The sequence below is a fragment of the Alligator sinensis genome, unplaced genomic scaffold, assembly GCF_000455745.1.
Source record: "Alligator sinensis unplaced genomic scaffold, ASM45574v1 scaffold240_1, whole genome shotgun sequence".
Classification (NCBI taxonomy): domain Eukaryota; kingdom Metazoa; phylum Chordata; order Crocodylia; family Alligatoridae; genus Alligator; species Alligator sinensis.
Genome location: NW_005841902.1, coordinates 1,260,492 through 1,284,310, shown reverse-complemented (window position 1 = coordinate 1,284,310; position 23,819 = coordinate 1,260,492). Strand labels below are relative to the sequence as shown.

The following is a 23,819-nucleotide window of genomic DNA, read 5'->3' as shown; positions in this document are numbered from 1 at the left end:
AATAACTTATATTTCTCATAGAGTATGCTTCTTGCATTTGCAGAGTCCCATAAACTTCTGTGGAATCGTTAGGTTTTCCAAAAGCAACGGGGTGTCATTACTCCTCACTAATGATAAATATATGAATGGTTTACAGTGATTCAAATATTCATTTTCTCTCTTCCCTTTTATATATTTAGGCCCTGGATTCAGGCTTCACAATATTCTGTATTCCAAAAGGAATACTCTTTGTACCTTCAGGAGCAAGCACACGTTCCATTACCCTCCTAATAAAGCTAGTGGTCTATGATTGTGTTTTAGAAAATGGATAGAAATGTTTTCATAGAGCCTGTAAGCATCCTGAACAAAGCTTTTGGGATTTAAATCCTCATCTGTGGTGTTTGCAACAATTGTATCAGTGCGGTTGAATCAAAGTGAAATTGGCTGTCTCTGGCTATCCAGACTAAAGCAGTGAAATGCAATAAATTGGTTTATGTACTGAAAAATAAAATAGGAAGTATTTTTTAAACAGTGTTGGACAAGCGGACAGGGAACCTATTTTTAAAATAACTTAGCCCTCGCCTGCATCTGTGCTAGTTTTGATTCCTAAGCAAAATTCGTAAGTAGTGCTCTGAATGTTTGAGTGGATTTGATGAGGCTAATGCTGAGACTGAACGGAAAGGGGCTCTGTATTTAAACTAAATCTAGATGAGTCTTTTTTTCTCAGCAGACAAGTCCAGTTGAACTAGAAAATATTTCTAATGACTACCAGGATTTGAACTCAAAATGGACTTGCTGACCAGTTATTTATTTGTATGCGGTGAAGAGCTGAATTCCAATTTGAAAATCCTAAACAGTAGTTGCAAAGTAAGGAAGTCATTGCTGGAGTGTGCACGTTAGAAATGTCTTTCCCGTTATTATGTGTAGTCGCATTTTAAGTTATCTACATTAACATGTTAAGTATAACGTCTTCCATGCTATGGACAGTTGTATCCATATTATTTTTCCTTTTTTTCCCTTACCTTACCCATCTTTAGGTAGGGTAATCCAGAATTGCACTCTGAACTGTAGTAAAGCTGCAGTGGGCTAATGATGAAATCCAGTATATAAGGCTGCAAAATTAAGCCTTGAATCTTGGGAGTGCCAGAATATTCCTTCAGTCCACTTATGGACATCTAACATTTTCAAGTTCATGATAACATGCTTTCCACTAGGGTATTGCCTCTTTCAATGAATGGCTAGTTATTCAGTATTTTCTTTCCAGCCTGTGACATTGGGCTTTAGTATATACCATTAAGGTTCTGCTGGCAGTAAAGTTGTTTTCCTTATGAGCATGTCCCTAGTGGTGTGAATTAATGTCAACTCTGCCCCTATGAAATTTAAGATGCTGCTATTCCCATTTTATAGAGGCAGAAGCCACAACTGTAGCTTAATGGACTGGCCAATGCCAACATCTTGAGGGATAGCCAGCACGGGTTTGTTGCGGGTAGGTCTTGCTTGACCGATCTCATTTCCTTTTACGACCAGGTGACCTATCACCTGGACAAGGGAGAAGAGATTGATGTCATATATCTTGACTTCAAAAAAGCCTTCGATCTGGTCTCCAATGATCACTTCTTGGTGAAACTGGCCAGTTGTGGCCTTCGGTCCACTACAATCCAGTGGCTGGGAAACTGGCTCCGTGGTTGGACCCAGAGGGTGGTAATTGATGGAAGTCAATCGTCATGGTGCCCTGTGACCAGTGGGGTCCCCCAGGGCTCTGTCCTTGGATCCATATTATTCAATATCTTCATTAATGATGTGGACATCGAAGTCGGAAGTGGACTGGCCAAGTTCGCCGATGACACCAAACTTTGGGGCAAAGCATTCACACCTGAAGACAGGAGGGCGATCCAAGCTGACCTGGACAGGGTCAGCAAATGGGCGGACAAGAACCTGATGGTGTTTAACACTGAAAAATGCAAGGTTCTCCACCTTGGGAGGAAAAACCACAGCATCCTTATAGGCTCAGGAGTGCTATGCTGGTTAGTACTACGGAGGAAAGAGACTTGGGGGTCGTCATTGACCACAAGATGAACATGAGCCTGCAGTGCAATGCTGTGGCTAGTAAAGTGACCAAAACGCTGGCTTGCATCCATAGATGCTTCTTGAGTGAATCCTGGGATGTCATTCTTCCCTTGTACTCGGCCTTGGTGAGGCTGTAGCTGGAGTACTGCGTCTAGTTTTGGGCCCCACAATTCAAAAAGGATGTGGAGAAGCTTGAGAGAGTCCAGAGAAGAGCCACGCGCATGATCAGAGGTCAGGAAAACAGACCTTACAATGACAGGCTGAGAGCTATGGGGCTCTTTAGCCTGGAAAAGCGCAGGCTCAGGAGTGATCTGATAGCCACCTATAAGTTTATCAGGGGTGACCATCAGTATCTGGGGGAACGTTTGTTCACCAGAGCGCCCCAAGGGATGACGAGGTCGAACGGTTATAAACTCCTGCAAAATTGTTTCAAGCTGGACATAAGGAAGAACTTCTTTACTGTCCGAGCCCCCAAAGTCTGGAATAGCTTGCCATCGGAGGTGGTTCAAGCACCTGCATTGAACACCTTCAAGAGAAAATTGGATGCTTATCTTGCTGGGATCCTACGACCCCAGCTGACTTCCTGCCCTTCAGGTGGGGGGCTGGACTCGATGATCTTCCGAGGTCCCTTCCAGCCCTAATGTCTATGAAATTGTCACGTCTCAAGTAAGGCATTTCAGATTAGTGGACACAGCTATGCCTTGCACTTTCCAGAATACTTAATGTTTTCACTGCTCAACTCCTGTTTAGTTTAGCTGGAGTTGAAAGTGCACAGGACTCATCAATAGTAGTTTTCCATTAGGCACTTAAAATGAGGAATCCCCAGTTAGTAGTTGACCAAAGAATTTGATTTGAATAACTTGCTGAACATCACATAGGGGCTCTGCAGCAGTAATGTTCAGGTGTCTTAAATAGTAGATTCGTGAAGTTTCTTGCTTCATCTACTACATGCCTTTCTCAGTTGAGATGAGTGTCCTATAGGCAATGGTCTTATGCATTTGCAGAAAAAGGAAGAAAAGGATCATAGCGATGGGTAGAAGTACATGGTTGTGTAGTTAGACTTCCATGCTGCTTATGTACAAGTGGCCAAATAATGATTACATGGGCAAGGCTTCTGATCCTAGGGTTCATCTTCTGGGTTGGAGCTTAAGTGGACAACATAGGTTCCTGCTGCTTGCACTAGCGGACTGACAGATAGCAATCCACCATTGCACAAGCTATGGGCAGACGTGTCACTCCTTGCTTTAAACATGTTTGTTTTTAAAAAGAAGAGAGGGGTGTTTGCAGTTCAGGAGCATGTAGGAACTGTTATTCTATTTATGTTGTACTGGTGTAAATGGAGTTAAACTTTTTAAACCAGTTTCGTTTTAAATTTTACCTTAGATTTAATTTGCTTACATCTATGTACTCCTAGAGAAGCATATCTTTTATCTGTCTACACCTGTGCTTTTGCCCATGGATTTCATGGCTATTTGCTGTACAGGAGCACAGACTCGGGAGTTCTGGGTTCAGTTTTAGAGGAATTAGATCATGTGGGGTCTCTGCCCTTTTCTGCCCCTCAGGTTTTTGACTTCTGTCCCTGCTGCTTTCCACTGGATGGTTTCTCCAATAGCCTATAAACTTTTTCCTTGCTCTTCTATTCTAGACAGGTTGTTCCTTCTTTTTTCTACTTGGGTGCAGCAACAGGATTACTGAGAGTACAGGAGAGAGAGCTGGTTTATTGGTTGCTTCAGCTATTCCAAGAATGAGATTATAGTTGTGGGGAGGATAGGGAGATAACAAAGACAACTGAACTTGGTTAACTGAAAATAGGGTTTCATGGTTGCCAAACACTTTCCAGTATAAGCTGTAAGCAGTATTGTAGTCAGATAAAGTATGTCGGTGGGAATATTGGGTGAGGTAAAACAGAGTCTAGCAAGTTGTAGCCAATACATTTTAGCCAATAGTCAAGTAATTGCAATTTTATTCACTTACCTTGCATAAGTTTTAACTTTTTAATTGTGTTCTGCAGGCCAGAAGCGAGCCCCTAAACGGGGAGACCAGCAAGGATGGAATGATAATAGGGGAGCCGAAATAAAACAAGAAAAAACTGAATGGAGACCTTCTTTCAGGGAATACCGTCCCTATGACGTGGAAAGACAAACAGAATTCTCAGTGGAAAAGTATGTTCCATTTTATGGAATGACAAGGTGTTCTTCAAGGGGCTGAGTATTCTGAAAGTCCCTTATAGGCACTGCTTGGTTTAGACATCAAGATTACAGTAAGGACTGTAGATTTAGACAGACTACAAAAGTGGGCAGATGAGAATAGGATGGGGTTCAACGTAGACAAATGCAGGGTGCTGCACCTTGGGAGAAGGAATCCACAGCATACATACAGGCTGGGTGAGTTCCCTTCTTGAAAGCACAGAGGTGGCAAGGGATATTGGAGTCATTATTGACTCCAAGATGAACATGAGCCACCAATGCCAGACCGCAGCCAGCAAGGCCAGCCATACCTTGTCAAGCATCCAAAGCTGCATCTCAAGCTGGTCCAGAGAGGTGATACTCCCCCTCTGTGACTTTGGTCAGACTGCAGTTGGAGTACTGTGTCCAGTACTGGGTGCCGCACTTCAAAAGGGATGTGGCCAGCCTGGAGAGGGTTCAGAGGAGGGCCACCTGCTTGGTGAGAGGGCAGCAGGGCAGGCTGTATGAGGAGAGACTGAGGGACCTGAACCTGTTCAGCCTCAGCAAGAGGAGGCTGAGGGGGGACCTGGTGGCTGCCTACAAACTCATCAGGGGAGATCAACAGCAAAAATAGGCAGAGCCCTTTTCTCCCCAGCACCACCTGGGGTGACAAGGAACAATGGTCATAAGCTGATGGAGAATAGGTTTAGGTTAGAGATCAGAAGGCAATATTTTAGTTAGGGTGGCCAAAATCTGGAACCAACTTCCTAGGGAAGTGGTCCTTGCCCCTACCTTGGGGAAATTCAAGAGGAGGTTGGATGATCACCTGTCTGGGGTCTTGTGAACCCAGCATTCATTCCTGCCTGTGGCAGGGGGTCTGGCTAGATGATCTGTTCAGGTCCCTCCTGACCCTAGCTATTATGAAACTTTGACTACAGATTTAAATTACAAGAAAGCTCAGACCCTACAACACAACTGTTCTGCATCCCCTAGTTTCTTTGATCATGGGATATATGGTAGTGGTGTGGGGGGAGAGGGTTGAGGACTTATGCTATCCCATATTAGCAAATTTATTTTAAAAATTGGCTGTTTCTTATGCTGTCTACTTTCTGCCAGTGAACACAAGCTGTTCTGTTCCAGTCTATATGTATAAAGACTGACTGAAGTTTCTAACACCTTTGAGACTGAAATTGTCTTTTTATGATAGAAATTTGCATGCATGTTTTTAAGATAGCCTAAGATGAAAATGGAAAAAAAAAGTAGGGTTTATTATTACCTATCAAAATATGAAGGTTTTTGGTACATCTAGAGAAATCGGTTCTAAAATGGTTTTACCCTTAAAGAACAAAGCAAATGGGTAAAACTAAGTTGCAGCTGGAACAAAGGAATGCAGTTGTATGCTTCTGCTCATGTTCAGTTTCCTGGCCGTAAAGTTGACGAAGTGTTGTGGGGCCATATGAGAGGTCTGTTAGTTAAGGTATAATCTTAAAAAAACAAAAACAAACAAACAAAAAATCTGGTAATTTTAATTTGGAAATCAAGTTGCCCTATCACAGTGACTACTGTATTCATGTCACCACAGTTTTAGTTTTTAATTCTTCAGTAGGAATAGCTTGACTTGTCGTCTTCTTTCAGGCCAGTAGACCGATTTGACCGGGAAAGGCCAATGCGAGGACGTGGGGGAGGAAGAGGTGGCATGCGAAGCAGAGGAAGAGGTGGCGGAATAAATCGAAGCTTTGATGGTTTTGACCAAAGAGGGAAGCGGGAATTCGAACGGCAAAGTGGGAGTGATAAAACGTAGGTGCTTTTTATCTCTATTGGTGTCAGCTAGTGTATTGGAAACAGTTGTTTGAAATATACCCAAAATAATGATATCTTTGGGGTGAAATGGGTGTCATCAGATTCTTGTTTTTTAGTTTGCATCAATAAGAGAGGAAGTTCTTTCAGTATTAAAAAGAATGCTGTTTCTGTCTCTCTAGAGGAATCAGAGCAGAAGACAAAAGGGGTGGAAGTGGAACGCGCAACTGGGGAACAGTTAAAGATGATCTGAGGTACAATGCGGGTTTGTGCCTGTTCCAGATTATGACACTTTCCATAAAGTAATAGACTTGGTCTGGTCCCACTTCTCAGTAATTCATGCTTTGTGTCATTCCCTCTGTTACGTTGAACTTGCCCATAAAAAACACTGAAGAGCCTGCTTTTCTGTTTGCTGAGACTGTAGGTCCTAGCCTAAAGGAGAATGTCCCAAAATTGCTTGCCATGGCGAAATAGTCTCTTGACTAGAGTGATATATGTAGTGTTCTTTTTAGTGCCCTAGTAAATAGGGTGCTGGATATTGTCTAGAAAAATACATTCTTATGAAAATTATGTACAATGTTAAAGTAGCATAGAGCTTTTAGGAAAGGTATCTTTATCTAAATCAGTGGTCCTCAACCTCAATAGATTCCAAGCACCCCTCAGAAAATGCTGTCTCAGCTTTCACTTGTTATTTTTTGACTGTAGAAAAATGTTGTTGCAAAGAACTAGAAGATCACAACAGGTCCGTGTTTTAGATGTTATGAATTCTTATTTATTCCTATTCTTCTGGCCTTTTCTTTTGAATCATGTAGGTGTGTGTGCATACCTAACAATATTGCATCACGCCCTTCAGAGGATCTCACCCTGGCTGATAATCACTCATTTAAATCTATTGTTTGGGATCTCTTTCTGCCTTTAAAACAAGCCTTGTTTTTCATTCTTTCATGTGGTTCCTTTGAAATTGTGATGCAATTTCGAGACATAAATAAGAATTTTCGTGCTACGGAGAGGGGAGTTAGGTGTTGAGCGCTGCAGGTCAGGGGAGGGGTTTTGAGTACTTTTCCCCTCGTACAGGGGCTGCTGCCCAAAGTGCCTGGAGGATGTCTTTCTGGCACCTCTACATTGATACCTGGGGCCGCTGGCCTATTTGACTACTGGCTATTTCAGCTAAACTTTATTGTTGTGAGTGGATATGTTGACTCTCCCCAGCAACTTCTGTCCAGAAGAGAGTACAGGATTAAGTTGCTTACTTAAGTCCTCTTGAGTTGATTTACGGTGGTGTGGGGTAGTGAAACTCTGGGGTACAGCAGGCCTATTTTACTCCTATTGATTTCTCATGAGCAACTTGCTACATTTTTGCATATAACCAGCTTTGTTAGATTTATTAAAACATGATTTTTTCAGGCTAACTTGAAATAAGATTTTCAAGGATCAAGTACAGGAGAGAAAATAGTGTTCGTTTTTTTTTTTAATTTATAATAAATTGGAAGGTGTTTCTAAAACACTTAAAAAAAAAAAAAAAAAATCCAAAATATTCGGATATCCAATTCCATTGAAAGCTTAAAAAGCCAATAATAAGGGAAGCTAGGTATGTGAAACAACACCCAAATGGCTTTCTGTACTTCTAGCTACTACTTTCTCATAAAACATGGGAAATACCCCATGAAGTCTAAAAATCAAAATTATCTAGGACAATACTTGTTTGTTTGTTTTTTGTTTGGTAGTACACCACCAGTTTGTAATATGGTTTTCCAAAAGAAGTTTAGACAGACGACTTCATGGAATTAATGAAAACTGTATAAAGGTCAAGAATATTATTTGCAGTTATAGTAGTGTGTTGATTCTTATCTGGCTATACATTTTTTTTTCAATGCTTTCTATTTTAATACATTGTTAGGCATAATTAAGATAAATATTGCTCCAATGAAGTGTTTGCTTACATGATGAATGAGTAAAATAGCATGTATATGCACATTGCACCCACACACCCTGCAACCCTAGTGCTACTGTTACTTTTGCTTTGAATAAGAACTGATACTAAAGCTACAGAAAATATGCTCTGTGGTAATTGTCTAACCATGAAATTAATGTTGGCCTAACATAGAACTGTAGAATAATATAGCATGGTGATTTTAGATTTGATCATTCTGGATTTTTTTGTCTTAGTCTTAACAAGTATGCTTTTTGTTTCCACTCTTTCTAGGGTAGTACTTTCCAGAGACAGGATTTCCACTGTTTGTCATTATGTAGACAAGTCTTATCTAGCTTACTACATCAAACTGGTCTCCTTTAATTTTCTTGGGTGATCAGTCAGTTTGTAAAATCTTCTGGTAGCAGCCCCCATGGAATTCTGCTCTGAGTTTGTCAAAGAATATGAAGATAGGGATATTTGTAAGGGAAGTAATATGTTGATGTGTAAGGCTTTTTTTTCCCCCAATATAAACAACTGGGTTTCTTGCTGTCTTATAGTGAGATGGAACAGACTGCCCCCATGGAAGAGACTGTGGAAACAGTGGAACAACAAGGAGCACCTGAAGGAGAATCTGTGAACAAGTATAGTCTGATTTGCATTTTAGAAATAAGATGTTCAAACAAAACTGTGCATTGGTTGTAATATTGGCTTGTAAGGAGTCAACCTAAGGGATGTCTTTACTGGCTTGCCAGGATTTCTGATGCTCTATAAACACACCAGAAATTACACACTTTCTCTTATATTGCCTGCAGAACGGGGTCCTTATCTCAACCGGGGCCTTTAGGTATTATCTTCCATACAAATATTGGAGAAACAACTTCCAAAGTAGTGGCAGTATCGGTCATATATATAAATAAATTCCTATAGCTTCTTGTAAACTTCCATTTTTAATTAAATAGTGTTCCCTAAACTTAATTTTGTGAGGACTGTAAACGGCATGCTACATGTTGCTGTTATAATTTAAGATTTAGTGCAGCACAGTCACTTTACTCTGTGGCTTCACAGAGTGAAGGACTACTTTACAAGCAGGCAGGTAAATCAGGGAATTCCCTCCATATCAGTTAGTTGTTATTTAAGGAGATCCGTAAAGGAAATGTTTCTCTAGACCTGCCTGTAAGTTCATAGTTAGCCTTCCTCTTGCACCCCATTTAAAACCAACAAAAAATCTCTACTGCTTAAATATATTTCTTAAAACGAAGATAAATGGAGTCTGTCCCCTGCTCCTGTTTGGTGTCAAGGTGTGAGAACTGAGAAGTCTTGCTTCAGAAACCTGTGATTTGCCCCGGATTTTGGCTAGACTTTTTGTTTAAAACATGTCAAACTTAAACACTAGCAAATAACCTGTAGTTAAGGACTTGTGATAGGAAAGTAAGGATCCAACCAGCTCTTACCTTTTGAGTTTAGGAAGAAGTTTTCTAACAATTTAACTTTCTCCTTTGGCTGACTTTGAGGTGCAGATATAGTTATCTAGTTATACAGTACTTGGATAACTACAACTCCAAATTTTAAAATTAAAACTTTAAATATATAATTTTAGAACTTGGAGTTATAGTTGTTTAAGTTGCCAGTTGCTTCACATCACTTGCACATGCATGTTTTTTTTACAAAGACGTTCACCTACAACTTCAAGTATAACATTTTCTGACTTTAAACCAATCGATTAGCATGTATAGATTAAACTGACTTAAAGTAATGGTGCAGGAGGGGCTGAGAGAGGGTTTTTCTCTAAACTAAATTAAGGTTGTTGAATTTCCAGAAACTTAATGTGCGTGTATAGGCAATAAAACAACTCTTACAATGGGCGGGCACCATACCGGTATAATCTAACAAAATAGCAATTCAGTGCCTTCAGACTTGTCTAGTGGCACAAGTCATTTCAGAGACTTGCATCGGTTTCCACTCTAGAAGCAGAAATCAAATCCAGCTGTTGTGGCTCTTTGTAATTTGTGTTCTGACATCAGTTTCTATAGAACATAAACATGAAAAGTATATCCAACAGCAGCAGGCAGAGGCTTTTGCCTGAGTCTGCTAGTTGCTTCTTGACTATAAAGAATGATTAAATCCACAAGTTTATCGCTTTGGTGCCATTTGAGACTATTTGGCTATAGTGCAGATGAAATTGTTTTGCAGACAGGATGACTAGAAACTTTTCCTTCTAAATGAAAGTTCAGATGTTGGAGACATGCAAAAATGCGCAGTGTATGTACAGGTTTTGTGAATGACTTTTATATAGTATCTCAGATTTAAAAAAATGATTTCTACCCTAAGACCCCAGAGCTGGAGCTTTTGTTGCAGCTGCCTAAGGGTTGAAAAATGACAACATAGTGATGTGACACCTACAGAGTCTAGGTGTGGGGAATCAAATCAATAAATTCTATTCCCAACATAACACCTTGCTGAAAGTCTGACTGGAACTGCATTTTTAATTGATAATTTTTGCTGTTTCAAAGCATTCTAAACAACAATTACCTGTTCTGGGTTCCTTTAAAATGATCTAGTTTTTGGGATGCTTGTGTGCCCGGTGTGCTTGCTGTTTTGTGGCAGGTGAGGTAGCACAGCTGACCCCAGTTCTGCTTTTGCTTTGTTAAATGGGTTGGGGAAAGGTTGTGTCAAGGCTCTTTTGACTCTTGAATACAGCTATTTTTGTGATTCCAGTGACTTTTTCATGACTGCTTGTTTTCACACATTACCTGGAAGATCCATTTTAGTCATTTCCTCACCTCCTCAATGTATAATCACCAGTCCTTTAAAACAAGCTAGTTGTAATTTTTCGATAGTTGCACCATTTACTTTCCTGGGCTTGAATTTGATAACCTGGGAAATCTTAACAGCATTTCTCTGCAAGCTTGTGTAAACTTGTCTGTTGTCATCCCTAAAACCTTGTCAATGTTGCTGTTAAATTTCCATTTGCAAATGTTGCTAGGAAACCAGTTAATCTGGTATTTAGTGTACCTTATCTTAGTTCAGTTTTGCCTATACCTCAAAATTGTTTGGTCTATTTAGTACTTTCTTTCTACTGTTTTCTTAAGCCTCCTAATTTTGTTCATTTTATTAATGTGTATATTATGTTTTGTGCTACAGCTAGGTTAAAATATGAATAAATATTGGTCATTTTGTAATCCTGCTTTTATAATTTGGAAATATTTCTGTTGGGAATCTTCAAAATTCATTTTTAGACTGATGCTTTCTGGTATAAAAATGATTTAATTATTTACAAGTTCCTCTCCCTGTTTGTTGCTACCCTTGCTATTTTATTAGTATTTATACCTGGTATTGGATCTGCCCTCCAGCTGTCTTCTGGCATCTAATCAGTTTTCAATTAAGTATTGTGCCAGTATATGTGCTCCTAGCCATTCTTTAGGAAAACTTCAATTCACATGTGTTGGCTCAGTGATCCATTTGACTACCCTTTAATCATTATACGAAGTTAATCAGTAGAATTGACTGAATCTTGTAGGATTTATTTTTTTTTAACCATTTCTCATTCTTTTGCTAAATTGGTAGTGTGGAATGTCTCAGATCTCAAGCTGGTTACAGTTTGTTTCTTGGCATCTTGATTAACCTCCTTTTTTTTTTTTTTTTCAGCATCTGGCAAATTTCTTTTAGCATTATACTTTGGCCCTTGAATGTAGTTGCTGGGACTCTTTGAATTGGACTCATCAACTAGCTGCCCAGTACAAATTGAATCTCTGCAATGGAAGATAAATATCTCCTGCTAGTATAAGATTGTTTTTTAAGTCTTTACTTAACAGTGTTTTAAGGCATCTCCCTGGCTTGTTTGTCACTAGCAAGTTACTAATGCAGCCATACTGGATGTAGTTCCTTTCCCAGCTCTACATTTTGTATGTTTCATCTTGAAAAGGCTGCTCAGAATTAGAAAGAAAGATGTTCTAAATACCTTAATACAAAGTAAAAAGGTTAAAAAACCTTAACCACACAAAGCTCCAGAGCACTATGAACACATTTGAAAGAGAGTAATAGGAGCCATTCTAGAAACTTAAATATATCCAGAAATACCATAACTGAGTTGCAACTTTCTATGTAATTGGTTGTGTTGATAGGCTTTAATTAGGGGCTTGAACACTGTGCAGTATCTCTTTATTTCACTGCCTATTAGCAAAGGAACTTATAAACTTGGGTAACAACAACATGCAACAACTGGATAGAACAAACCAATAATGGTGAAGGATGGGAAGATGACTTAATATACTATATACTTACCCAAATCCCTTTTGAATTTGACAACAACCCCCCCCCCATAATTAGATTCTATACATGAAAAACATTATAAATTTGTTATAATTTTCCATGTAGAGAATGTGTTTTGTTAGGGGGTTACCTTTTTGTAAATTTGCTATCCCCTCCACCCTGTTCCCTACACTGCTGTGGTGTGGTAGGCAAGGAGGCAGACCTCTGACCCTTGCTGCATGTCCCCTCCATCCCTGGCCTCACCTTCTCCTTCTGCAGAAACTCTGCTCCTGGTCCTGGGCAGTCAGCAGCAGTGACCCCAGCCCCAGCCCAGCTTGGTCGGGGAGAAGTGGCCAGCCTGTTTGGGGCTGGAGGGACCTGAGCTAGAGCAGAAGGTAAGGGGGGAAGGGGATAGCTGGGGAGAGGTGGAGGGGCAGGTTCTGTGGTCTCTCCTGCACTCCAAGCTGCATATGTGGATCTCCCCCTCTTCATCTTTCTTCTATTTCCTCCCCCTCCTACCCGCCACAGTCTCTCCTGGCTGCAAAGTCCTTCTCCTGCCAAACGATTCATCCCAGCCTGGGGCAGGTAACAACTTGGTTCTGGCTTCAGCCCAGAGCTTGGGGCCAAAGGTAGAGCTGAACTGCTACCTGCTGTAGGCCAGTACTTGCATCTAAAGCAAGATTTTTTTTCCTCTCCATGTTAACTGGGGTGGTAGGAAAGCATCGTCTTGGATTTGAATAAATACAGTATATTGAACAGGTAGCTTTGAGTGTGCCCAGTTGCATGTGCACTAGAAGTCCATTTAAAATGCTAAATGTATGTTCCTCTTTCTCCTGTCTTGATAATAGGAGTTGCTGCTCTTGGAGAATTTCATCTGGATTTACTACTTAATTGCTAGAGAGCTGGTACTTTCAAGTTAGTGGTCAGCGTTTGTTTTTGGTTTTTTTTCAAGCGTCAGGCTAGAAAGACCCATTAGGGTCAGAGGTGGGGGAGTGGAAGTGGGGCACTATGATTTAGATGCTTTTCCCCATCACAGGATGGGGGGGAAGTGTCCATCACTGAAATCTCATCTCAGGTTTGATCCAACGGCTTCGTGGCTTGTAGGTTGCCAACCTTCTTATGCTGCAGACCGGCAAACCATGGACCGAAAGTGGCCGCGGACTGGCAAACTGCAGACCAGCAGTGACCGGCATACTGTGGGCAGACAGCTAACCCTTTTCTATACTCAGTAGAAAAGAGGGTTGGCTGCCAGTCTGCAGTTTGCCAGGGCCCAGGGGTTGGGAACCCCGACCTAAATCATCTGACATTATGGGCAGGGATCCTGGTTTTCCGTGATTTAAAAAAAATGACAAAATCTGTGATTAAAGGCCCCCTCCCAGCCCTGCTGGTGCTCCTCACTTCATTCCTAGCCCCCCAGTTGCCAGGCTGTGGGGCCAGGGACCTGGGTCTGCAACCTGCTGCCCCTGAAAGAAGGCAGTGACTGCTGCAGTGGAGCAGAGCCTGGTTCCCCCTCCCCCTCCACTGCCTGCCATGGGCTCAGGTAGGGTGGTGCCAGCTCTGCGCTACACCGTGCACTCCTGCAAGGCAGAGGGGAACTGTGTCCCTGAGATCTGTGTACGGGGTGGGAGCTAGTGCGCACTTCGGGCTCCTGCCCTGCTGTCTTCCCTTGGGGCCTCTGCAGCTTGGGTGTGACTAGGTGCTGCAGGGCAGAGTGCCACTGCGCAGGAAAGCTGTTTGCAGCTGCAAGCTCTGCGCTGCCCTGGTGATGCATCCCCTGTGTGTGGGCTGCAGTGACAGGCACAACCCCGCACTGCTCCCTGTGTTGCCCCTGCACGTGCTGGGGACATGTCACAAGGGCACCGTGGAGCTCACAGCTGCAAGCAGCTTTCCTGTGTGGCTGCACTCTACCCTGCAGCACCAGATTGCACCTTCTGGGCTGCGGAGTACCCCAGGGAGGGCAGCAGGGAGGGAAGCCCACGCTTGCAGTGCACCCCCACTCTACACTCTTGTCTGGGGGGCACAGGACCCCCCTTTTCCCTGGAAGTGCACGCAGCAGCAGGGAGCCGCCTGATGCCCTGTCCCACTCCTCACTGGGGCCCTGCAGCTGTGCATTGTGGCCCGGTCCCAAGCCCCATGCACTGCTGGGCTGGGCAGCAGCTCCAGCCCTGCCCAACTCCCTCCCTCCCTCCCTCCCTCTCTGTGGGGGCCTCACCCCTGCACTTACTTACAGGAGCTGATCTCTGGGCTGCCTGGGGCCATGTGCATGTACGCACATGGTGCACCCTGCCTGACCACCCTCCTGCTCCCTTCCAGCCCCCTGCAAACTGCAAAATCCGTGGGTTTCTCTGCTCAAATGACAAATCTGCTTTTTACTCCAGAAAGGGGGGAAATCCGCGTTTTACTTTGTTTTCCCGTGGGAAACGGAGAACCTGGATCCCTGGTTATGACACTGTCTGATGTCTCTAGAATGTATATACCAATATGCTTCCTTGGCAACTGACATGAGGCTGGCTTTGATTCAGATCTCTGCCTATTGAATGTTATAGGTTCCTCTTACTTTTTGAACTCTCTAGTATTCAAAATGATCACTTGTTCTTAAGTAGCAGAATCTTTCTCTTCTACCAATATCTGTAATTCTTGAGAGAACAAGGAGGGTGCAAGAAGAAATCATTTATGTCCTTATTTATGGGACATGATCTTTTGGCTTCATTCTCCACTATACTTTCTTAACTTCCACTATTCCTCACTTCAGCTTGGCAAATAAATGGATTAGCTCTTTTCCTTCTTTCCAAACTGCTTCTTACACTTCAAGGTTCACTGTTAGATGCTCTTAAACAATTTTCGGTCTTGTATTGACTAATCTTGCTTGTAACCTGGTATATATAGAAAGTTCAGATCAAAGGTAGGCAAGTGCAGTTCCCAATGAAGGAAAATCAAATCCATGCGCTTTTTTTAACAGACTTTATTAAAACAAACAAACAAAACCCTTTTTATCCAGAAGCTGAAATTTTAAATTACTTTTTCTGTATCTTATTACTCGAGTACAGAATGTGTCCTGCAAATATTTACTAGATGCACTCGTATCGTGTAAAAATGTACTTGATGTGCAGCTGACTATCAGTTTTGACCCTCCCCCCATTTCTTTTGACATGGAAGCAGGAAATCGGTCTCTCTTCTGTCTGTACTGTGTATGGTGATTTAAAAAAAACAAACAAACTTCGAGCTTGAGCTTTCCCAACAAGGTAAACAGGACTGGGAGGCAATGGCCTTTTCCATACATAGCCTAACATACTTTTTTAAGATAAACAGTTTAATCAACACTGAGTTTTCAATAATTGCAATGGTGTGTAATGAAAGAGCTTCAAGCAGCCATGATTTGAATCAAGAAAGACTTTGTAGATCAAAATCAAGACTATGATCTACAACCAGAAGAAAATAGGCTTGTAAAGAAAGTAAATATATTAAGTGTTCTCTGCAGCTAATCCTGTAAAACAGGCAATGGCTTTCTGCAGCAGCTGTAGCTTCCAAGTGGGCCTGAAAGGAAATCACTTGGAGCATATTGTAGTATTATCTGTGCCAGACAGATTTGTCCTGGTTTGCATAAAAGGATGATAGGTAGTCTGTGTCAGCTTCTCATGGAGAAGCTCCTTTTTGGTCTCCAGCAGCCTCAGTGTTGGGGATCCTTGAATGATAAGATACAGAAACATTTACTGACCTGTCAGAAAAATGGTAAATTCACACAAGGCAGACTCTCTGCCATGTTCTAGAAGTTCCCCTGGACAGAACTAGTAGTAGTTTTTAACCTGATTGACCCTTGGACAATTTGAATTAATCCATTTCTGCCATGACAAGGAAAAAGATGGCTCCAGTGTTGGATCCAGATGGAGTGAATTGTTACCAACTGTGCAACCAAGATTTCTCTTATCCTTATTTATTGCATGTGCATAAGAGACGGTGAGGGGAATAAAGTACAATGTCATGGAATTCTCAAAGAGAAGGCCATTGAAGCAAATAGTAATTGCTTATAAAATCACATTGTGGGATCTCTTGAAGTGAGAGAACCCCTGAAATTGTGCTTTTGTTTAACCTGTTAGTCCTGAATAACTCAACAAAACTTGATCTTTTTGCTAGGAGTAGGTTTACTAGCAAAACTTGAGGGTGATTGATATACTAGGTTAAAAGCCAGACTGCTTGTCATCAGGAATTCAGTCCTTCACCCTTGTGGTTATACAGACATGTTGGAGCCTTACCACAACAAGGGAAATTAGCGGGTAGTAAGTAACTAAGAGGCTAGGATCAAATACCATGAAAAGTTCCTGGGAAATACTCTTGCTTAGAGAATCATCTGAGAAGAAATATTGGTCTAAGTACCTTTATTTTAGAGATTAGTGGGAGGGAAAGTTTGTTGGGTTTTTTTTCTTTTGTTTTCTTTTTGTTCTACCTGGCATGTTACAAGCTAATGGTTTTTACTTTACAACTATAAACCTTTAGAGTTGCTGAAGGGGAGCCAGTGGAAGAAGTAGTTCAAGAAATGACGTTAGATGAGTGGAAAAATCTTCAGCAACAGAATCGACCAAAGCCTGAATTCAACATCCGGAAGCCAGAATCCACTGTTCCTTCCAAAGCAGTGGTGATTCACAAGTCAAAATATAGTGATGATGTAAGCATTGCCTTAGGAATTCTCTAAACTTACTTTGGTCCAGGATTAGGAAGCTGGCTTTGTATTAAAAGTAGTGAACGAGATGAACCTGAACAGTTTGGAAATCGGCACTCAAACTTCTACCTGCTATAGTCATGGATGTCAGAAAATCCTGCCTTCGATTCCATCACTGATTTACTGCCTGTCTTCAAGCATCACTTTTGCATTGTATACATGAACACCTGGCATCACGTAAATGTGTATCTAAACTAAGTTTCAGTTCCATTTCATGATTTATTCTTAAAAACAAAATTGGAAGTCAGTCTCCTTGCTGCTGCCACTTGTATATAGTTGTGAGAGCTCCATAATAGACACTAGAGAAACTCACGGTTCACTACGCATCTCTTATGTTTTAACTTTGAGTCACATTTTCAAATACCCATTTAGTTTACTTGTCACTATACTAATGCACATTGCGTGTGTTTTAGAGATTCCATTTCCTAGCATCAGTGTTAGCGCAGGTGCTATAAGTGTCTTGTATTAGGTCACTGTTGCACTGCAACTATTGCTGGAAAACAACAAAACCTGAAGGTTTTCTGGATGTTATGGTCCTGCCTCTTACAAGTAACCCTGAAGAGCTTATTTTATACTATTTTGTTTTTTCTGAACTCTTCTTCTACTTGGTGCCACTATAGTACTTATAACTAAAGTTTAATATGGTGAAATTGTAGCTCTAGTGATGTCATTAGGACAAGACTTTACGTAGACTGCCTAGAGGAGAAGCTTTGTGGTTAGTGAAGTAGTTGTACGTGTTAAATGCCTAGCATGATGGGAGAGCTACAGTCCTTAATTAGGATTCCTATGACATATTGCAGTATGAATTTATTTGAATTATAATTAGGCTGCTGGCATATTCTGGTTATTGTTGGGCTGCCGTGAGCTTCATGCACAGGTTTACTTATGTGGCTTGCTTTTTTAAAAAAACATTTTGTGTGGTTTTAAATTCCCCTGCCCTCCCAAAAACTGTCTAGCAAGAAATTAATTTTCGTGTTCTGGAGAACGTGCCTTAAATTAGATCTACAATAAACTTGAGTGTAGGTTGTGTTTTGTTTGTGTAACTCCTAGATTTTTAGCTGGCAGTGTCGAGGGACACCAGTGAAAATCACAGCTTAGCTGTAGTGGCTTGCCTTGTTTGGTACAGGTATTGCATAAGATGGGCAATGTATCAGACTTCAAGTGCAGGGAATGAGTCGCTGCATTTGAATTGTATACCCGTGTATTACTGGTATGGTGTCAAGGTAGTAATGGAAAATTGAGGGAGTGTTATAATTGTCACAATAGCTGTATTGCAAGGTCAGCACAAAAATGGTCCAACAAAAACAGTGCAGCTTAGCTGTTAACTATTTCTTTCATATAACCTTTCCAACGCTTATTTAGAAGGTATCTTGTAAATAATCCTCTTTATACTAAATGCTTTGATCCCATTTGAAAACTGCCTAGATCTTGCCACTGTGCATTTGCTCAGTGTGAGGGCTTTATGGTCGCTCCGTCCACCCTTTTAATAGCATAACAGTAGCATGGGAAATTGTATTCTTAATTCCAAACAGTTGTAGAGATGAGACAAGTTATAGTTATCTCCCTTCTGCCTCATCCTACACTGAATTATCTGTAGTCAAGAAGTCTGAATGCTTAGTGTGCTGTTTGGTGTGTGGCAAAGCAACTCATTGTAAAACTAGGTAGAAAGCTAATTGGATATATTTGTTATAGATGCAAAAGGAGGATTCTGAGGATGACTCCCACGTTTTCCGGAGAGCAGCTAATGACATAACTTCTCAGCTGGATATTAACTTCGGGAATCTTCCTCGCCCTGGGCGTGGGTCTAGAGGAGCGCGAGGAGGCCGTGGCCGTGGCAGAAGAGTTGAGGATCCAGGCCCTAAACCAGAAGTGGTGGTACTTTTATTTTGTGACTATACATTTTTTTCTTTATACTAGGTGGCTTTTTTTTTCCTAGAGTATTCATGAGCAGGGATCCTAGTTTTCACCATGGAATCCATGTTTTCCTTCAACATGCTAAAAGTGAGGCGGTGCCCTGCAGCAAGCAGTGCTAGTTTTGCGCTTTCTTATTTTTGCTGCGGTTTTTGCCTCTTGGCCAATCAGCAGCAGGCATAAATAAGAGAGCAGAAATTGTGTTGCTCACTTCGGGATACTGCCAGACTTCTGGTAGGTCATGGGAACACGTGGACTTTTGTGTATTTTAAACTGAGATTTTTCCCGCTTTTTTTTCCCCATGGAAAATTAGGATCTCTGCTTGCGAGTCCGCTGATTTGTGATTCTTGATCCATAGTGTGGTTGCAGTATAACCTGATATTTCATTTTCGGGGAGAAATACTAGTAAAGTCAGTATTCAGAGGGTCAAAGTTATGGTCACTCTGCTGAGAAGAGAGGATGCAGGATGGAATAACTGCAACTTTTAAAATTTAACAAACACCTTGTTCTTAAAAACAAATGAAACAAACAGCCCCCCAAGTTTAGTTAACTTATGGAGTCAGGTGCATGCTTAGATGTAGGAGGCATGTTTGCCACTTGTATAAACAGAATATCATATTTGGTAGACTATCAAAATGGAAATGATTTAACCACTAAATATCATATTTCTTATTACTTTGCATTGAGGCATTGTCCCTGCTTTAAAATACTTATAACTTTCAGGAGTATTCTTTTCTTAGTGCTTGCATTTTTTGTATCTTGCACAAAAGGTATGTGAATGAAAACTAGGCCTGCAATGTACTGTTTTGGTTCCCCTGCCTCCCCTAATCTTCCTTTTCTTCTTTTTGTAGACACAAATTGCTGCTCCAAATCCTGATGATCCTGAGGATTTTCCTGCTTTAGCTTGAAAGAACTGTCTTGACCAGTTTTGGCGTAGCTGTGAAGAGACCAGTTTTACATTGCTGTGGGAAAGGATTGTCTGAGTCTACAGGAAATTTCCCCCCCTCTTCCCTCCTCCCCCACCTTGTGTGAAACTATTACACTCCCATGCTATTGAGAACAATGACCTTGTGACACTAAAGGACAGGGATCTTGCTACTGATTCCAGCATCTGCCTCTCTTTGAGATAACTGTGTGAAGGTTTTATGGTATTATACTCGAGGGATTTCAAATAAAAGTTCAACAGTACAGTGTTTAAAATGTGTATATAGAGATTATATTGAGGGGTTGTCTTTTTTTTTTTTTCTTGAAAGCACAGTGAAATGTAAGTTGTACAACATGGTCTACGATTGGGACTCTATAGCAAACCCTCTATAGGGACTTGAAAGCTGCTTTCCTTACTTCATTGAGTGAAATGTACCTTTGCATATTTTAAGCAGTTAATACACGGCAATTTTCGGAAGTTGGCAAATAAAGGAAACTGCTCATTGGTTTGGATGTAGATTCTTTTCCTAGATCTCCACAGTGAATCATGGGTTCTGCTGCTTGACTAATCTGGAAAACTGTATTTGCTTATGGTTTCAGCTAAAGCTTAATGTCTCAACCACAACAGTTTATTTTTTGTCCACAGTCTCAAAGCTAGGGACAGAAGTTACACGTACACTGGTTTAAGTCGGCAGAAACTGGTTTAAACCTGTAACAGAACAGAAGCTCAGTCACAAACCAGTTTCAAAGTGGTTGAAACTGGTTTAAGATAAATTTAGTTGAATGTAATAGCAAACTTAACTGAGTTAGGTCAAATGGGTTTATGAAACTTCTGTCCTAGAACCCTTAAACCAGAGTCCCCCAGCATAGGCTGTGTGTTCACTACTTCTTCCTACTGCCCCCTGAGGTCTCTGGGACTTACAGTCCAGACCCACAGCAACGAGACTCTGCAGGGTTGCTCATCACTTCCTCTTCCTGCTTCCAGGTGCTTCTGGGATTTGTAGTCCATGATCACAGCCAGCAGGACTCCATAGTGTTGTTCCCTTCTGTTCAATACATGCTTGCTTCAGAGAGAGGACTATTGTTCACGCTTTTATGAATTCAATGCCACTACCTTTCCCCACCCACCCCTTCTCAGCCTGGCCGACACTTTCCCCCTCCCCCTATCCAGCTAGCTCTGGGCTGGGACTTTGCCCTACCCCCTCCACTTGAGCAGGGAAGGGGGAGAAGCCTTGGAGCTGACAGGCTGGGAGGTGTGCTCTAGTGCCTGCCCAGCTTCTTTCTTGAGCCACTGAAAGCATATGCCTGCTTTTTCTGAATCAAAAGTGAATGTTCACTTACAAATTGGTTCAGTCTCTATACCTAACCTGCAAAAACTGAACTGATTCAGCCTTGGGCTTTTTGACTGTCTGTACTAAGCCAAAATGACTGGAGAGGTTATTTAATTTAAAACTGACTTCTGAGGCAAAGCATGGGCTCTTCCTCAGTTGCACAAAATAACTCGGCCTCAAGTGAACTTTTTTTAGAGTAATTGAAGAGAAGTGTCCTGTTTTTTCCCTTTTGCTCTAAAATGATTGCTTGATGCAACTTCCTACTTCTACAGTTGCCCCCTCTAAGGTAAATGAAAAGGTCTTGGTACCAAGTGTCCTGCCTTTATCTTGGAAGTTGAGTGGAGGGGCTGAGACAAGATGGGGCTTTTGATGTTTAGGCTTGGAGATTTTGGCAGAGCTGTTGGAGTTGGGTGGACATTAGGTGACCCCGGCTCTTTCTAAAGGAGCACTACCTGTTTCCCTCAGAACCATCCCAAAGGTTGCAAGAGCAACTCCTGTGATTCAAGGTAGCTCAAGTACGTGACTAGAATGAATGGCTTGGATGCTGTTCCTCCAAGAGCAATTTTGTGAGTGAAGCTTAGATGCAGAATAAGGGAGAACAACTGTTCTGAACAGCCTCCTGGGAGGAAGGCTTTTTTTTTTTTTTTTAAACCCCCCTCACAGAGGGAGGGAAGAACCCTTTTAAGAACACATTTGTCTTTTTAAATGCCCTTCTGGGCAGGGGCTACCTCTTGTAAGGGTGAAAACAGAAATTCTGACAGAAGACCTCAAAATCCTATCTGCCCGTGGGTTTTTAAGTAATATTTGCTTTTTTATCAGTGCTGCTGCAGACCTGACTAGCTTCTGCCCTTACAGCACAGGAAAGGAAACATTGGGTGATATATATTCTTGGGAGCGAAACTTGTCTCTCAGGGTATGCAGCAGCTCTGCCTGCCTTCTCACCAGAAGGGAAGGAGGGGATAAGCCAGTGTCTTAAAGGGGGGTCCCCCCTCCCCTTGCAGTAGGTGTTGAAATGAAGTCATCCTAAATCTGTCAACAAACTTTAATTGCTGCAGTAGTGGAAGCTGTTTTAATAGGAGATAGCAGTATTATGTTTTAACTTGGGATAGAAGAGGTCACAGTGTTCTCATTTTCAAGGTAACCAAGCAGGCGGACTATATGTATAGTAGGAACCTAGTTAGGAGACAGAAGCTAAAACCTTGCTTTATAACGTGAGCTTGCTTCTAGACACCTGAAATAATATTCTGCTTGGTTATCATGGTTGAAAGCAACCAAGCTGGTAATAGGCTTCGTTATGAACACTTGGGACAGCTCCTGCCTCCTACATCAACCTTGCCTTTCCTTCTAGCAACTGTTTTTTAGGGCTTTTTTTTTTTCCTGAGATGAGTTATCCAGCCTAAGCACTAGTAAAGAAATTGGCTGATAAACCAATTTCAACCTTCCTTTTGCTAAAATCTGCAAATTGAAGACCCGCCTATTGTGAAACTAAAAGTAATAATCCTCATGTGTTGACTAGCACTTGCATACTGTGCCTTATGCCCATTTTAAGACTTAACTTGCTTCAGAAGCTATATCAGCAAAGCTTTATTTTCCCAATTTGTGCTCAACAATTTAAACTTTGCCAATAACTGCAGATACCTCTGGTAAAAGCCATCCAGGACTTCTATTTTTGGAATGGCAAGTTTTGTTTAAAAAAAACCCAAAAAACTAAAAAATATTCACCTCAGATGGGTTTTATCTTTCCTGTTACTGGTAGAAACTGGGAGCATGGGCCAAGGCTGAGTACATAAATGCCCCTTATGACATAAAATTGGAGCCCTGCATTTTGAAGTCAAACCTGAAACTTATGATATGCAGCAGCTGTTTGCATTCTCATCTTGTTTCCACTTGTTCATAGTTTTGACATTTTTACTGGCAAGCCACATTTTTTTAGGTTTCCCTGTCCTTGGAGGTAAGGGTGTGATTTTTTGAGAGGGTTTTGGGGGGAGGGAGGAAGGGGGAGGAAGGGGGAGACATTGAGCAAATGCCTTTGAGTCCAGGTGCAGAATGCACTTTTCTGAATCCCACCATTCTGTGGATGGGGCTGTAAAACCTCCCCAACTTTCCAGGTAACAAAATGTGACCCTAGTCACCAGAGGATTCCATAGTGCTTTTCATTTAATTGGAATCTGTTCTGTTCTTTGGATAATTATATTTTGGTTTCCTAGTTCCTGTCTTTCCTTTAATTTTTAGAAGTTTTCTGCACTTCACCATGTCTAGAGTTCATGCTAGAAGACCTGCAACAGGTACTGTAGGTAACTAAGCAGTTATGACCCCAGCTAATCTGGCCAGAAGGTTCAGTGTTACTTTTTATAAAGAATAATTCTTCTGCACTGTCCATTGCCAGAAAAGATGTACCTTTAAAGGAACAGGATTAGATGTGATCAACTCCATTAAAATAAGACCCCTTTTTGTATTCGAGGCATGCAGGATGTATGCTACATGCTGTGAGTAGGGAATTAATTAGGATTTAAGAGACTCTTCAAGCCATGATCATTTAAAAAAAAGACTTGAAATAAGTATAGTTTTGCTGAGGACTTGGGCTTTTCCTGCCCAGGGTAAATGCTTTGGGATTCAAAAGTCCCAATTATGGAAATTGGGCAGGGGGAAAATGGGATGATAAAACCTGTCAGCCTCTAGTCCTGCTCATGTTATTCTTCTCTTCAAGCATGAGAGTAGAAAGTACTTTGAAGGAAGTGTTTCCACTCAGGAGGAGGAATACCCCAGGGGAA

General features: G+C 41.5%; 1 protein-coding gene across 2 annotated transcripts in view; it reads left to right on the top strand.

Annotated features, from left to right (window-relative positions):
- Window positions 1-20,223, top strand: part of HABP4 (hyaluronan binding protein 4) — a 39,380-nt gene extending 19,157 nt beyond the window's left edge. Inside the window, exons 2-8 of one of the 2 annotated variants that reach the window (XM_006018448.1) lie at window positions 4,058-4,208; window positions 5,847-6,008; window positions 6,191-6,262; window positions 8,478-8,561; window positions 16,660-16,828; window positions 18,575-18,754; window positions 19,645-20,223. In XM_006018448.1, coding sequence (XP_006018510.1) covers window positions 4,058-4,208; window positions 5,847-6,008; window positions 6,191-6,262; window positions 8,478-8,561; window positions 16,660-16,828; window positions 18,575-18,754; window positions 19,645-19,701 — 875 coding nt within the window. In that variant the 3' untranslated portion in view covers window positions 19,702-20,223. Of the gene's footprint in view, window positions 1-4,057; window positions 4,209-5,846; window positions 6,009-6,190; window positions 6,263-8,477; window positions 8,562-16,659; window positions 16,829-18,574; window positions 18,758-19,644 lie in introns of both variants that reach the window. The other variant, XM_006018447.1, reaches the window with a different exon arrangement.
- Window positions 20,224-23,819: the final 3,596 nt, after the last annotated feature.